This window comes from Chanodichthys erythropterus, chromosome 16 (genome assembly GCF_024489055.1).
Source record: "Chanodichthys erythropterus isolate Z2021 chromosome 16, ASM2448905v1, whole genome shotgun sequence".
NCBI classification, from domain to species: Eukaryota; Metazoa; Chordata; class Actinopteri; order Cypriniformes; family Xenocyprididae; genus Chanodichthys; species Chanodichthys erythropterus.
Window position 1 is genome coordinate 17,160,245 of NC_090236.1, and position 15,321 is coordinate 17,175,565.

A 15,321-nucleotide genomic window follows, 5' to 3' on the forward strand; every position below is an offset into this window, starting at 1 on the left:
AGTAGCCTAGCCCAATTTCGCAGGAAAATGCAGACTTGGCAACACTGTTTGGTTCATTAATGCACTCACTCACTCACTCACACACACGCACACACTTTTTACTCAATTTGAAGGTCTCCCCTCCCCCAGTTTTTAAAGTTTAAAACCAGCAGATCATACAGTAACACTTTGTCCATACCACCCCAAATCTTGCAGTGTATCCTGGGCTTTAGAAAAAAAAAAAAAAATACTGTGCACATATATAGCTATACATAGGCTATATCAAGAGTTTGGTTCCAAAACGCGAAACTATAAAAAAAAAAAAAAAAAAAAAAAGCGTTTCCGCCAAAATCAGTATTGTCCGTTTTGTCTTCACTTTTCACTTTTTTCTCTCCTCCCCTCACTGCAGCCGCCTGCTCTCGGCTGAACTTCAGGCGAGGCAAGGCGCATCTCAAACAAGCTCTCTCGTGATAATTAGGAACAGGTGATTTTACTCGTGCGCGTTAATTTACACGTGCCTTAAAACAGAACATCACTCGACCATGCGTGTAGCAGAATGGCGTATGGAAAAGTACAGGAAAAACTGTTCGTTAGTCTAAGTTTTTCAACATGCATTATTTTAATAGATTGCTTAAGTTTATTACCGTTATCTGGAACGCAAAAAGCAAAGGAAGAGAGTAAAATTATATCAGGACAACTCATGTCAGACCGAGAGGGATATGATGAGTTCTTGGCTGACTTGAAGTACCTCGGTGAAGACGACAGTGTTGCAGGTGTGCAACGACTGCTAGGTTTAATTTTATTATAAATTAAATGAGTTTTGTCCAATGTAATGAAAGGGGAATTACACATGTAGAATCTGTAAAATCTGTCTCTTTGTTGGTGGAAAACATTAAAAATTTCAGAGCAGCAGAAGAAATCGATCATTGAAGGGCAACTAGTCAGTTCTTCTGAAGCAGCCTGGGATGCCATGTCTCCAAAGTTAAGGTGTGCTGATGATCTCATGAAGTTGCAACTTAGTGGTCCAGAAGTAGCACAAATTGAGCTTTGTCGAGGTAACCTGTGAGTTTGTTTACTAATGAATTGATGAATTTGATGCTAGCATAATATCTTGGTGTTTTTTTCTTTTAGCTGTCCCACTCAGACTTTTTTTTTTTTTTTTTTTTTTTTTTTTTGTGAACTGCATCAATTCAAGAAAGAACTCCATGTGTTTAAGTCTTAATACCCTTTTTTATGTAAATCTCAGGTAACGGTGCGCCTGTTTCTCTCTCTGCGTTGCCGCCTCACTGTGGACGCACCTTTCCCACTTATGGAGGTCTTGTCTATGCTACACCTTATAATGGATGTGGTGTCATGCAACAGGTTTTTTTTTTGTTTTTTTTCTCCATTTCACCTATTGTGAGCATGGAATAAGGAGGACCAACCTGGATGTTCAATGTTTTTCAGGGAGGTAATTATATGATGCAGGTTCAATGGCAGGGAAACTCTGCAGTCATTTCTTGTCCTGTGATCTCTACAACTACAAATAAAACTTTCCTTGGACCTCATCCTCCTGCGTATCTGCAGATTCTACTGCCTCCCTCTCCTCCTGATACACCGAGTTCAGCAGCAGACACAACACCAGAACCGTCTACTCCTGAAACCGAATGGGTGAATAGCCTAACAGATGAACAGCCTAAGCCCACATACCAAGAAGTGCTCAAACCTCAACCTCATGGGTACCCTCAAGCATTTCCGCAAAGATTTTGGCCTTACTACTTCTCTCATTACCATTATCCTGGCAAGGTTTATCCCACAGCTAAGCCAACAGAGTCATTTGACCAAGCACCAACCCAGAAGCCTCAACTTCCAGGATATCCCCAAGTGTTTTGGCCATTTTACCATAATGTCAAACCAAGGCCCCCAGATAATCCAGTTCCAACCTCTATCCCCACCACGTCAGTTGCCCAAGCACCAACCCAGAAGCCGCAACTTCCAGGATATCCCCAGGCGTTTTGGCCATATTACTATCATGGCAAACCAAAGCCCCCAGATAATCCAGTTCCAACCTCTATCCCCACCACATTAGTTGCCCAACCACGAACCCAGAAGCCGCAACTTCCAGGATATCCCCAGGCGTTTTGGCCATATTACTATCATGGCAAACCAAATCCCCCAGATAATCCAGTTCCAACCTCTATCCCCACCACGTCAGTTGCCCAACCACGAACCCAGAAGCCGCAACTTCCAGGATATCCCCAGGCGTTTTGGCCATATTACTATCATGGCAAACCAAAGCCCCCAGATAATCCAGTTCCAACCTCTATCCCCACCACATTAGTTGCCCAACCACGAACCCAGAAGCCGCAACTTCCAGGATATCCCCAGGCGTTTTGGCCATATTACTATCATGGCAAACCAAATCCCCCAGATAATCCAGTTCCAACCTCTATCCCCACCACGTCAGTTGCCCAACCACGAACCCAGAAGCCGCAACTTCCAGGATATCCCCAGGCGTTTTGGCCATATTACTATCATGGCAAACCAAATCCCCCAGATAATCCAGTTCCAACCTCTATCCCCACCACGTCAGTTGCCCAACCACGAACCCAGAAGCCGCAACTTCCAGGATATCCCCAGGCGTTTTGGCCATATTACTATCATGGCAAACCAAATCCCCCAGATAATCCAGTTCCAACCTCTATCCCCACCACGTCAGTTGCCCAACCACGAACCCAGAAGCCGCAACTTCCAGGATATCCCCAGGCGTTTTGGCCATATTACTATCATGGTAACCCAAAGCCCCCAGATAATCCAGTTCCAACCTCTATCCCCACCACGTCAGTTGCCCAACCACGAACCCAGAAGCCGCAACTTCCAGGATATCCCCAGGCGTTTTGGCCATATTACTATCATGGCAAACCAAAGCCCCCAGATAATCCAGTTCCAACCTCTATCCCCACCACGTCAGTTGCCCAACCACGAACCCAGAAGCCGCAACTTCCAGGATATCCCCAGGTGTTTTGGCCATATTACTATCATGGCAAACCAAAGCCCCCAGATAATCCAGTTCCAACCTCTATCCACACCACTACATCAGTTGCCCAAGCACCAACCCAGAAACCGCAACTTCCAGGATATCCCCAGGCATTTTGGCCATTTTACTATCATGGCAAACCAAAGCCCCCAGATAATCCAGTTCCAACCTCTATCCCCACCACTACATCAGTTGCCCAAGCACCAACCCAGAAACCTCAACTTCTAAGATACGCCCAGTTGTTTTGGCCATATTACTACCCTCATTACCATCATGGCAAACCAACGCCCTCAAAGAAACCTGCTCCAGTCATCCCCACCACCTCCCGATCAAGTTCGCCAACAACAACCCAGGAGCAACCCCCGATGTACCCTGGGGAAATATTTCCTCAGTATAATTATTACCCCAATTATCCTCTTTATTTCCAAGAGTTTTATCCACAATACCCAGTGCAGCCTCCCAAAACCCCTACCACAGCTGCTGAATGCAAACCATCAGGCAACCAGCCTCCCAATGAGCCACCCTATGTCTATATACCGTCCAGTTCTAGGCTTTATGAAAAAGACCCCTTTGCACTTCAATTTGTGGACTTTTCAGAGTTTGCTGACTCTTTCCCATGAGAATTTTAATATGTGAAGTCTGGGTACCTATTTAGAATTGGGTTGGTAATGTACTGCACATGGCTTTAAAAGATTGCTTCCTGCTTTAATGCTAATATAGGCTGAGTGTGTATGGAGAGACTGCATCGTGGTTCTTGCTCATAACATGCTGGTGTGCTTCATTCTGTCCCAGTTCTCTTTAATGTTTCAATAAATATGATCACATATCCTGTAACTTTCTCCTTGTTTCAAAGTGATTGAATTATGAATTGGGTCAATGTGAATTTCCTCCATCTCCCCAATTCAATGGTGCCTTCTGGTGGGGAATTGTTTTTCTTTTTCTTTTTTATTTTTTCTTGTGTGACTCTAGTGTGACACTGTCTAAAATATGGATCTAGTTAACGTCTTTAAATTTCTGCATTTCATTGTGAGACGCTTGTGCTCTCCTTGCATGCTTGCTTGCGTTCTCCCTCCTCCCCCTCTTTCGTGTGTGTGTGTGATGCTGGTCTCAAGGGTGTAGCTCAGACACTGCAGTAGAAGGTAGGGCTTGGCTGCTGCACTATACAATGCATTGAAAGATGGTGCACCAAGAGAAATGTGTTTACCAGGTAAGACAGGTCTATACATCTTTTATAGTGTGGCAACTGTGCCTTTTTATATAGTGTGTATATTTGTGAAGTCATGGTGTGTGTGTGTGTGTGTGTGTGTGAGGTGGCTTAAAGATTAAATGAAATTTGTTTTTTGATACTAAGAAAGGAATTGCATTCTGATTGATGGATGTTAAATTTTCTTGTAGATTTTAGTTCAATGATATGATCTAATCTGAAGGGGGGGGGGGGGGGGAATGCCATGCTTCAATTGGGACCAATTCCACCCATCCCACACAAGGTCGTATGCGTGTACATATGGATGGCTGTTTTTGCTTAGCATTGTCTGCTAATTTGATGCCAACATCTCGCCCACTAATAATCAAATTTAGTGGTTAACATTTCTCAGAATGCACAGAAAACCTGCTTTACGGATTGCTAAAATTACGCAAGCTGAGCTATCGATGTTTCAGCTTTTCAAGTGCATCATGAATCAGCTGCACCTCTACCCCATATATTCCTCCATCCAAATGTTAATCTCAATGGAACTGGTCTGCAATCAGCCTGAAAACAGAAAGCGAGTAATGTCTGTGGATATAGGAAGAGAAAGTTGTTCAATTTCACAATAGTAGGCCTTATGATTATTCCAGAGGTGAGTGCAAGGCATTAAATATATTAAAATTAGTCATTCTGGAGCACCAGTAGGAAACTGTGTTGCCATGGCAATGAACTCAGTGTAGTATGCAGATCTGAGAGAAAATTATTCTTACCAATATAACATGATCAAAAACCTTCATGTGCATTGCCTCAAGTCTTGCTCCATTTTTATTTTCTCTCTCTAATTTGCTGTTTGTTGAGGCAGCAGTGAATTCCCCACAAGCAGAAAATCAGAATTTATATTGTACCGTCCTATTCACACTCCCATACCTATACCTTCACTTCCTTGAAATCTAGCATGTAGTTTACACTTTAACCCAAGCATTAAATAGATGCTGTATGTATTAAAGCAGATGACATTTACTTTAAAATGCCTCATCAAATATTCCTGGTCGTAAGGTCTTCTGTGGCCTACTACATGTTGTGTGACTGCCAGTGCGCGTTCTCTTCATTTATTGAAGTCAACTGTGCTTCCACTCAGGCCCAGAGGAACGAGAGGGAGTCCATTAGGCAGAAGCTGGCCTTGGGCAGTTTCTATGACGACGGACCGGTTATCTTCACTGGCTGCAGCAAGAGCAGCAAAAACTGCCTGTCCTCACGGTCGGTGTGCGCTTGTGATCAGAGGCTTGATGTTGTGTCTTATATAATGTTGATTGTTTTTAGTGTACAACTGCATTGACTGGGAGGGTAAAGCTATACTGGTAAATAATGATGACAACATTTTAAACATTTTTAAATGGTTCTGCTGAGAATATTTTTGCTTTTATCTCATATGCTATTGGATGATGAAGCATTTTTTTTTTTTTTTTTTTTTTTTTTTTTTTTTTTAATAGTGCTTAATACAATACTGATTGTTTCAAATAGCAGCTTCATGTTTATACAGGAAAATAACAGTGTTTGTGTTTTAAAATTCATAAAGTTTAATGTAGTTTCAATTCAGTTCATGTAGTTTCAACTGTTCCAAAATTATTCAAACAAGTTCAATTCTGCCATTATCCAGCTCAGGTCAACTCAAATTTTGTTCTAATCTGGTAGTGTCATTGCAGTTAAATGACCGGACGTCCCATTTTTTAATGGGCAGTTCTGCTTTTATCTCCATTTTTAGTGTCCCAATTTACTATGAAAAACTGTTTTGTCTCATCTTTCCTAAAGAGAGAGTCGTCACACGAGAATAGCCTAATCAAAGGTAGCCAATCATGTCATAGTATATTGTGGGAAAACAAAATCACCATCCAATCACAACTGCCTATTGATAGTGAAGGCGGGATCTGGCGTCAGTGATAGAGAGCGTGGAGGAGATTTAAGGGATAGTTCATCCAAAAATGAAAATGTATTCATTTATTATATATGTATATGTATGTATATATATATATATATCATAATATAAGTGATAGGTTTCTGACTTTATTAAGAGAAAGCTCTAATAATTATAATTGTCATTTATTCATCCTCAAGTTGTTCCAAACATGTATGGATTTCTGGTAACACTTTATTTTAAACGTTACTACATGTACTTACTATATTAACAGTAAATTATGCATAATTACAAGTACTAACCCTAAACCTAACCATAACCCTAACTGTAATGTAGTATTCAGTACTATGTAAGTACAATGTAACTGTCACCTTAAAATAAAGTGTAACCGAATTTCTTTTTTATGCTTAACGCAAAGAATATGGAGTAACCAAACAGATAATGGGCCCCATTGACTTCCATACTATTAAAAATAATAATAATAATAATATGAAAGTTGTGTTCAGCAGAAGAAAGAAACCCATACAGGACTCATTTGGAACAACCTGAGTTGAAAATTATGAAGGAATTTTCATTTTTCGGTGAATTATCCATTTAAGCCAGACACAAAAATGTCAAAAAAGATGTGTTTTAAGAGAATCAATAAAAAAGGGAGTCCTGTATTCCACTCCAAATGAACTAAAAACTCCATCAGGTGACAGTAAGGCCAGGGCTCATAATCGTGTATAACTGTAGTCATTGCAGCATACCAAACCTACAATTTGTTTCCAGCATATAATTTCATGTTGTCTTGGGTAGTCAACCCTATTTCTCACTTGACACCAGTCTTTACTTTGTTTCCATTGTTTGTTTAGACAAAATGTTTGACAACAAAAAGGAAAAATTTTACTTTGTTGCTATTTTAGTCTGGTGTGCTTCATGTTTCATGTTTAGAGCACATTGGGATGGTAGAAAGAGAGTCTGTCGACTTTCACATTTTCTCAAGTATTATATGGGGAAGGAATTCAGACATTGCTGATGTGGAACTGCAAAGATGATGCTGAGAGTGAAAATATCAGCAATTAATCTGCATAATAATCTTTGTGGTTATCACTTTTAATTGTTATTTATACTTATTGGTCCAAGAATTAAGTGCTGGAAATGCTATTATTTTCATCAGCATTATTATTTGTTCTGCCTTTAAACTGAATGTGAAGAACACCGTAAATGGGAGAATATGAAATTTAGAAAGAGTCTGAAATGCTGAAAAGCAAACACATGACAAATGAATCTGTCTGGTAGTGCTTATTTGGTTGCTTTATATTTACTCACCACTAAACATTTATATACAGTCAAACCAAAAATTATTCAGACATATTTAATATTTTTGATATATTTTCACTAGTGGGTGCAGGACATTTTAGTTCATTTATGTAAGTGAGGATAGCAAAATAAAGTAAACTGTGACATATTATACACACAAAAATTCTTCATACAGTGAACTACCAGTAAAATTGATAAATTTGGAACCAAAATTACACTTTGACCTGACCATGTTTTGCTTGTTATCTGACATAATTAAGATTATTTATTTCTGACATGGTTTATCTATGACATTTTGTAATATTTTATTACCTTTTTTTTTTTTAAACTATAGTTAATACACTGTATTAATGAATGAAATGTTCAAAGTGTCTGAATAAATTTAGGTTTGACTGTACATAGTTATGTACTGTCTGTACAAATATAATTATTAGAGCTGTCTCTTAATAAAGTCAGAAGCGTCTCATCTATCACTTGATGATATATATATATATATATATATATATTATATTAGTCAGTGGGGCCCATTGTCATCATTTCAACACAAATCCATGGGCTGGCCATGTTTGGTGATTTGGAAGCTGCTGCTTTTCTCAGTTTGCAACTAGGTTTCAAGAAGATTCCTAGAAAGCTAAGCAAAAGAAAGTCCAAAGAGAGTTGAAATTAAACAGAATGAGCATGTTTCCCCTCTATATCTTTCTGTTATCTTTCTTTACCTTAACTTTACAAGAGGTAACGCTGATACAGTCTCATTCCAGTCTATGAGAAAACTGCCAATGAAGCCTTCAACTGTAATTTTAGAATTACTTGAAGACTGCAGTCAGTATTTTCTTAGAATACTATTAACCACAAGATTCTCTTGCAATTGAAGAGGAAAGTCAACACACAGCTTTCTGTGGGAAGTGTGTTTCACTGTGGTTCACAGACACTACAAATAGAACTTTCACTTTTCTCTGTTCAGTTTTAAATGCTATCTGAAGTTTTTATACTTCACAGTTTTTTTTTTCTTTCTTCAAGTTGTTCCTGTTATGTGACTAAAAGATTTTTTTTTTTTTTTTTTTTTTCCTCACATGACACAGATTACCAGTTGAAATGCATTCCAAAGAGCATAATTTAAGACTTTGGATGATTTATTTCACACAACTACAAAATACGAAAAAACAGGAAAAACCCGCATGCCTGATGAAGATCATACGATCGAAACGTTGCTAATAAAGAACTTTTTTACTGTTTTGCAAGTTGATAGTGTGTGGGTTTTTCCTGTTTTTTCGTATTTTGACTCTATACCAGTCCTTTTTTCCTAGGCACCTAGTACCTACAGGTGTGCAACGCTAATTGATCATTGATTGACACAACTACAAAATAAAATATAAAGTTTTACATACTAAACATTGAATAAAATGACAATAAGCTGCATTGTTGCAAATCAGTAATACACTGCGTTCCAAATTATTATGCAATTGATATATCAGTAAGATTTCAGTACAATAAACATTTAGATTTTAGTTTTTCTATGTGTTTGTTTGTTTGTTTATCCATGTCTTTTTAGATAACTGGTATCAATCTCAGACAAAATAATTTGCCAGGTCTATGGAAACCCTACTTACAGGTTGTTCCACATTATTAAGCAAGTCACAGTTCTCATGCAATATGGGGAGGAAGAAAGATCTTTCTGAAGATGAAAGCATGAAATGGTGCAATGTTGTGCAAAAGGCATGAAAACAACTAATATTGTGTGAAACTGAATGGAGATTATCAAATTATCATGATTTGTGAGTGATTTAGAGCACAGCAGAACTCGGTCAAATAAAGGCTTATTAATGAAAGTTCCTGTCAAAAAAATGTATTCTATAAAAGGGCAGCTATAAAAAAAGCCAGTGTTGAGCAGCAAACAGGTATTTGAAGCTGCTGGTGTCTCTGGAGTCTTGAGAACCTCTCCATGCAGGTTGGCAGTTGTGCTTAAAGATGCATTTTAGACACCACTAACCAAACCTCACAAAGAGAAACGTTTACAGGGGGTGTAGAAATACAAACAGTTTTATTACTGTGGTGTTTTTTGCAGCATGGGATAGTGCATAGTGCATTGTACAATGCACTATCCTCCTTTTTATACCATAGCTGAAAATGGACAGTTATGAACTCCACATATCTTGCAAAAGTCATTTTAATACCCTCCATCTCACTTCCCAATATTCCAGCCCAAATCATCGCTGCTAGCTCCTTGCTGACATCACAGTCTTGTTGGATCGTGGTGGCCATTCACCAACCATCCAGGAATCCATCCATTTAGACCATCCAGTAGTAGTACGGCATTATTCAGTGAATAAAACTATTTAAAAATGAGTCTTCATGTATTTCTAAACCCACTGTAAATGTTTCTCTTTGTGAGGTTTGGTTTGGAGTGGCTGAAATGCATCTTTATGCACAACTGCCAGCCTGTATGGAGAGCTTCTTGAGACTCCAGAGACACCAGCAGCTTCAAATACCTGTTTGCTGCTCAACACTGGCTTTTTTTATAGCTGCCCTTTTAATTTTTTTGACAGGAACTTTCATTAATAAGTCTTTATCTGACCGAGTTCTGCTGTGCTCTAAATCACTCACAAATCTTATGATAATTTGATCATCTCCATTCAGTTTCACACAATATTAGTTGTTTTCATGCCTTTTGCACATCATTGCACCATTTCATGCTTTTCATCTTCAAAAAGATCTTTCTTCCTCCCCATATTGCATGAGAACTGTGACTTGCTTAATAATGTGGAACAACCTCTAAGTAGGGTTTCCATAGACCTGGCAAATAATTTGGTCTGAGGTTGATACCAGTTATCTAAAAAGACATGGATAAATAAACGACTAAACTAAAATCTGAATGTTTATTGTACAGGAATCTTACTGATTTGTCTCTTGCATAATAATTTGGAACGCAGTGTATAAATGAAATCTTTAAAATTATAATATCTCTCCTCGTCTCTTTACTGCCAAGTGTTCTCATTACCACTTTTTTTTTTTTTTTAGGCAAAAACAGTCAGAATAAACAAATCTTAATTAATTGCAGTGAAATAATAAAATGGTAAGACAAAATGTACACCTGCTGAACATTTCTAACACACTTAATCTTTTCTCGCTGCACTCTCATTATAGGCTTCAGAATGGGGTGAATCTACAGATGTGCTTTGTGAATGACAGCAGCAGTGACAGGGACAGTGATGCAGAGGACAGCAGAACAGAGACCAGCCTGGACACCCCATTGTCACCTATGGTATACGGCATCATGAAAGTCTATTAAACAAAGTTGTTCTGCATTTTGAAACTGAAACTTTTGCAACTTAAAGCAGTTTTTTTCTCGCTCTCTCTCTCTCTCTGTCTTCCTACAGAGTAAACAGAGTTCCTCTCTGTCTGACCGGGATACAGGAGAGGAAGACCTGGACACAGAGGATTCAGAATTCTGGCGGCTACAGCGGCGGCTGCAGGAGGAGGCACGTGTGGCTCTAGCTTTGGCCCGTCCCATGGCCCGCATGCAGGTGGAGGTGGAGAGACAGATTCAGCTACACCGCAGGTCCCCCGTGGCAGACCTGGTCAGTGAGACAAATGTCCAAGAATAGTCAAAGCTTATTTTATCCTCGCTTTAGTTTTCATTTAACCTCAGAGCGTTAACTAATAAGAAAAAAAAAAACACAATACATTAAACTTGACTCAAATTTGTCCATGTGCTATAGTTACCACATCTGCCACACATCAGTGAGAGTCTAATGAAGAGGAGTCTGAGGCCTGTGGACCTGAGGGACATGAGTCTTGGTCAGTTACAGGTCATCACCAATGACCTGCACTCTCAAATTCAAGGTAAAGACAGGAGACAAAAATATTAAAAAAAAGCAGTTTGACATTCCATTATTTATTTATTTATATTTATTCATATTTTATCGAATCGATAACAGTGGAAGACAAACATAATTCATTGTGGTAATTATAAATAAGTTGATATGACTTGTAATTGCATTGTAGGTCTGAATGAGGAGCTGGTTCAGCTGTTGCTCATGAGAGATGAACTACACATGGAGCAGGACGCCATGCTGGTAGATGTGGAGGATCTAACCAGGTTAGGCCTGTAACCCAATCAAAACGTGCACTTAAAATGCCCCTATTATGCTATTTTAAAGGTTCCCAATTTTGTTTTGGAGGTCTCCTACAATTGGATTACATGCATCCAAGGTAAAATAAATAAATAAATACATAAAAACCTTTAGTTGTCTATAATATACACTGCAGCATCACCTCTTTTCTCAGTGTCTGAAACGGCTTGATAAAGGATTCAGTCTCTCTAAACCCCTCCTTTCCGCAAGTCTACTTTACTTTGATTGGTCCGATGGCTTAGTCTGTTGTGATTGGTCTACCGCTTACCGTGCGTATCAGAAACGAAACGCCTATTAACATATCTGAATTTCAGCTCTTCCTCAGCACTTGATACACAGTGATACGAACACTGTTGGTTTTACAGTATCAATTCCAGCGTGAGTCCTTGTCTTTTGGAAAGGCGGTAAATTGGGATCGCAGCACTGAAAACAGCGTCTTCTCGACAACACAAACCAAACTATTCCAGGCCTCAGCTACAACTACAGTGTCTGAGGGTGGGTCAAAGTAGTCACTGTTTGCAAGCAGCTAATGATTATGCAAATTTGTTGCAAACCTATGTAGGTTCAAGCAGGAAGTAAGACTGGAATTACTGATGGCTTGTTTTAGGCAGTACAGAATGTGTTCTTTCTTTTGGGAGACAATAACTCCATTTATCTGCCCTCTGATCTTTGAAACTTTGCAGACCTTTTATAGCTATAACACTACATGAACATTAAAGGATTAGTATGTGACTTTCTTCTTTCTGATAAACACAATCGGAGATATTAATAAATATCCTGACGCATCCGAGCTTCATAATGGCAGTGAGTGGAATCAACAAGTATGAGCTGAAGAAAGTGCCTTCATCCAAATCCATCCATCATAAACATGTACTCCACACAGCTCCGGAGGGTTAAAGGGTTAGTTCACCCAAAAATGAAAATGTCATTAATCACTCACCCTCATGTCGTTCTACAGCCGTAAGACGTTCGTTCATCTTCCGAACACAAATTAAGATATTTTTGATGAAATCCGATGGCTTCATAAAGGTGCTAAAAACATATTTTAAACAGTTCATGTGAGTTCAGTGGTTCTTTCTTAATATTATAAAGCATCAAGAGTACTTTTTGTGTGCCAAAAAACAAAATAAAGACTTTTCAACAATATCTATATGGGCCGATTTCAAAACACTGCTTCGGAGCTTTACGAATCGAATCCGTGAATCGGAGGGCCAAAAAGTCATGTGATTTCAGCATTTTAGTCGTTTCATAGAAGATCTGAATCACTAATTTGAAACAAAAGATTCATAAAGCTCAGAAGCTTTTGAAATCAGCCCATATAGATATTGTTGAAAAGTCGTTATTTAGTTTTTTGGCGCTGAAAAAGTATTCTTGTCGCCATCAGATTTCATCAACAATATTTTAATATGTGTTCCGAAGATGAACGAAGGTCTTATGGGTGTAGAATGACATGAGGGTGAGTAATAAATTACATTTTTACATTTTGAGAGCTTTACATTTTCTTCTTAAGTTGAATACGGAAGGCGATCTGGCGGAAGCTAGATATTTTACTTCATAACTTGTTAAATATGGATATTTTTCTTCCACATATGCATCGCTTCACTTCAGAAGGCCTTTATTAACCCCCCTGAGCTGTGTGGAGTGCGTTTATGATGGATAAATGTGGATGGAGGCACTTTCTTCAGCTCATACTCGTTGATACCATTCACTTCCATTATAAAGCTTGGATGTGTCAGGATATTTATTTATATTTCTACGATTGTGTTCATCAGAAAGAAGAAAGTCATATGCACCTAAGATGGCTTGATGGGGAGTAAAGCTTGGGCTAATTTTCATTTGAAAGTGAACTAATCCTTATATATTCGAAAAAGCATAATAGGGGTGCTTTAAATTAGAGCCTACAATACATTTTTGATGAAATTACATCATTAAATTACATGTTTTCTTTCATGTTTTTGAACAGACATGCACATAGCCAGCAGAGGCACATGATGGAGAAGTCTCTGGCAAAAGGCAAAGCAGTTTGCCACGGTCGCTGTGATTCTCCATTTTGAGGCAAATAGCACAGGGTCCGACCACTTGTGTTTCACTATATTATGAAGCAGTGTGCTCGCTATAGATCCCCTTTTCAAGTAAATGTGTGTTTTTGCCTATATGTTAAGCTTTGTGTGGATGTATGTTAATTTTACATGCTGTAAGTGTTCATGCATGCCCGCACCTTAACTGAGGGTTACACACTCACTTTTGAGAAAGTCCTGTTGATCCTTCATAATGTATAAACACAGAAAGAATCATACAACATGAATCAATCGCTGACAGGCTGGATCTTTTCCTGTGCAGAGTGTCTGCTGGTTTATTGATGAATACTAGATGACTCCATATGGACCTTTATAGGAAACAACTATGGGCTAGTTCACCAACGATTAAATGATTCCAAACCTGTTTTTGTCCGTACATGTCAATTGGGTCCAAAATAACACTGGATACTACTGAATTTCATTGTATGGACAAAAAAGATTTTTAAAATAATATCTTTTACTTTCCATAGAGTGAAAAAAGCATATACATTTTTTTAGGTAAACCATCCCTTGAACTATGGAAGCTTGATTCCAAAATGGAAAAAAAAAAAAAAAATTATCACAATTCTTACTTTTTTTCTTGCGACTGATAGTTTATATCTCACAATTCAGACTTTTTTCTCACATTTGCGAGAACTGCGATATATAAACTCGCAATTGTGAGAAAATTCAGAATTGTGAATTGCAAGTTACACTGTAAAAAGTAATACGTTGTATCTACTCAATTTTAGCAACAGATTACAAGCAATATTATGAATTAAATTCAACAATTAGAATTAAGTTAGAATTAATCCAATTAATTCCTTAAATGTCAACCATTTAAAACAAGTCAAATTTAAACAAAAATATCTGAATAGACAGACAGACGTCAAAGATGAATTAAGAATTTTTTTTTTATTTTTTTTTTTTTTATTGCCAACATTGATGACACCTGATGATAACAAGCAGAATCAGTGAAGGAAAGAGAAACACAAGAATTAACAGAGGTTTAGATGTTGGTGTTGATTTTGAAAATGTTGATCACCGTTATGACGATCAGTGTTTCTTTTAGTTGGGCAGTTTGTGGTTTTTGTAATGCTGTTTACTAAATTTACACCTTTTAAATTTACATTTTAAGGAATTAATTTGATTCATTCTAATTCAATTTTTATATGTTGAATTTAATTAACAAAATTGCCACAATTTTATTGAGTAGATAGAGTGTGTTGCTTTTTACAGTGCATAGGCCCGGTTTCACAGACAGGACTTGACCTAAGCCAGGATTAGGCCTTAGTTCAATTAGCTTCTTAGCTTTTATAAACGTTCACTAGAAAAAAACATTACTGGTGTGCATCTTAAGACAAAATACTTGCACTGACATATTTTAAGATCTGTCAGTACAAGTTACTTTCAATTACAACAGCTCAAACACGTATTTTAGTCTAGGACTAGCTTAAGTCTTGTCTGTGAAACCTGGGGTTAAAGTCTAAATTGTGAGATATAAACTTGCAGTCCTGAGTAAAAAAAGTCTGAATTGTGAGATAAAAAGTGGCAATTACCTTTTTTATTTTTTATTCCATGGAAGAAACAAGCTTCCATATCACACTGAACTATAGTAAACTGCTTCTCTGTGCAGATTATTGCTGGATTCGCTTACTAACCGTCTGCAATATTTCTCCTTAGGGATGAATACGTTTACTCTCTAGTTTTACTCTGACGCAGTGTTTGCACTGGCTGAT

General features: G+C 38.1%; 1 protein-coding gene across 1 annotated transcript; it reads left to right on the forward strand.

The window, feature by feature from the left end:
- Positions 1 to 4,140: 4,140 nt before the first annotated feature.
- Positions 4,141 to 13,579, forward strand: zgc:153615 (uncharacterized protein LOC777747 homolog). The gene is made up of 7 exons (XM_067363601.1): positions 4,141 to 4,202; positions 5,320 to 5,438; positions 10,537 to 10,654; positions 10,770 to 10,970; positions 11,112 to 11,235; positions 11,398 to 11,491; positions 13,489 to 13,579. Exons 1-7 carry the CDS (start codon positions 4,173 to 4,175, stop codon positions 13,577 to 13,579), a joined length of 777 nt encoding a protein of 258 aa, XP_067219702.1. The 5' UTR covers positions 4,141 to 4,172.
- Positions 13,580 to 15,321: the final 1,742 nt, after the last annotated feature.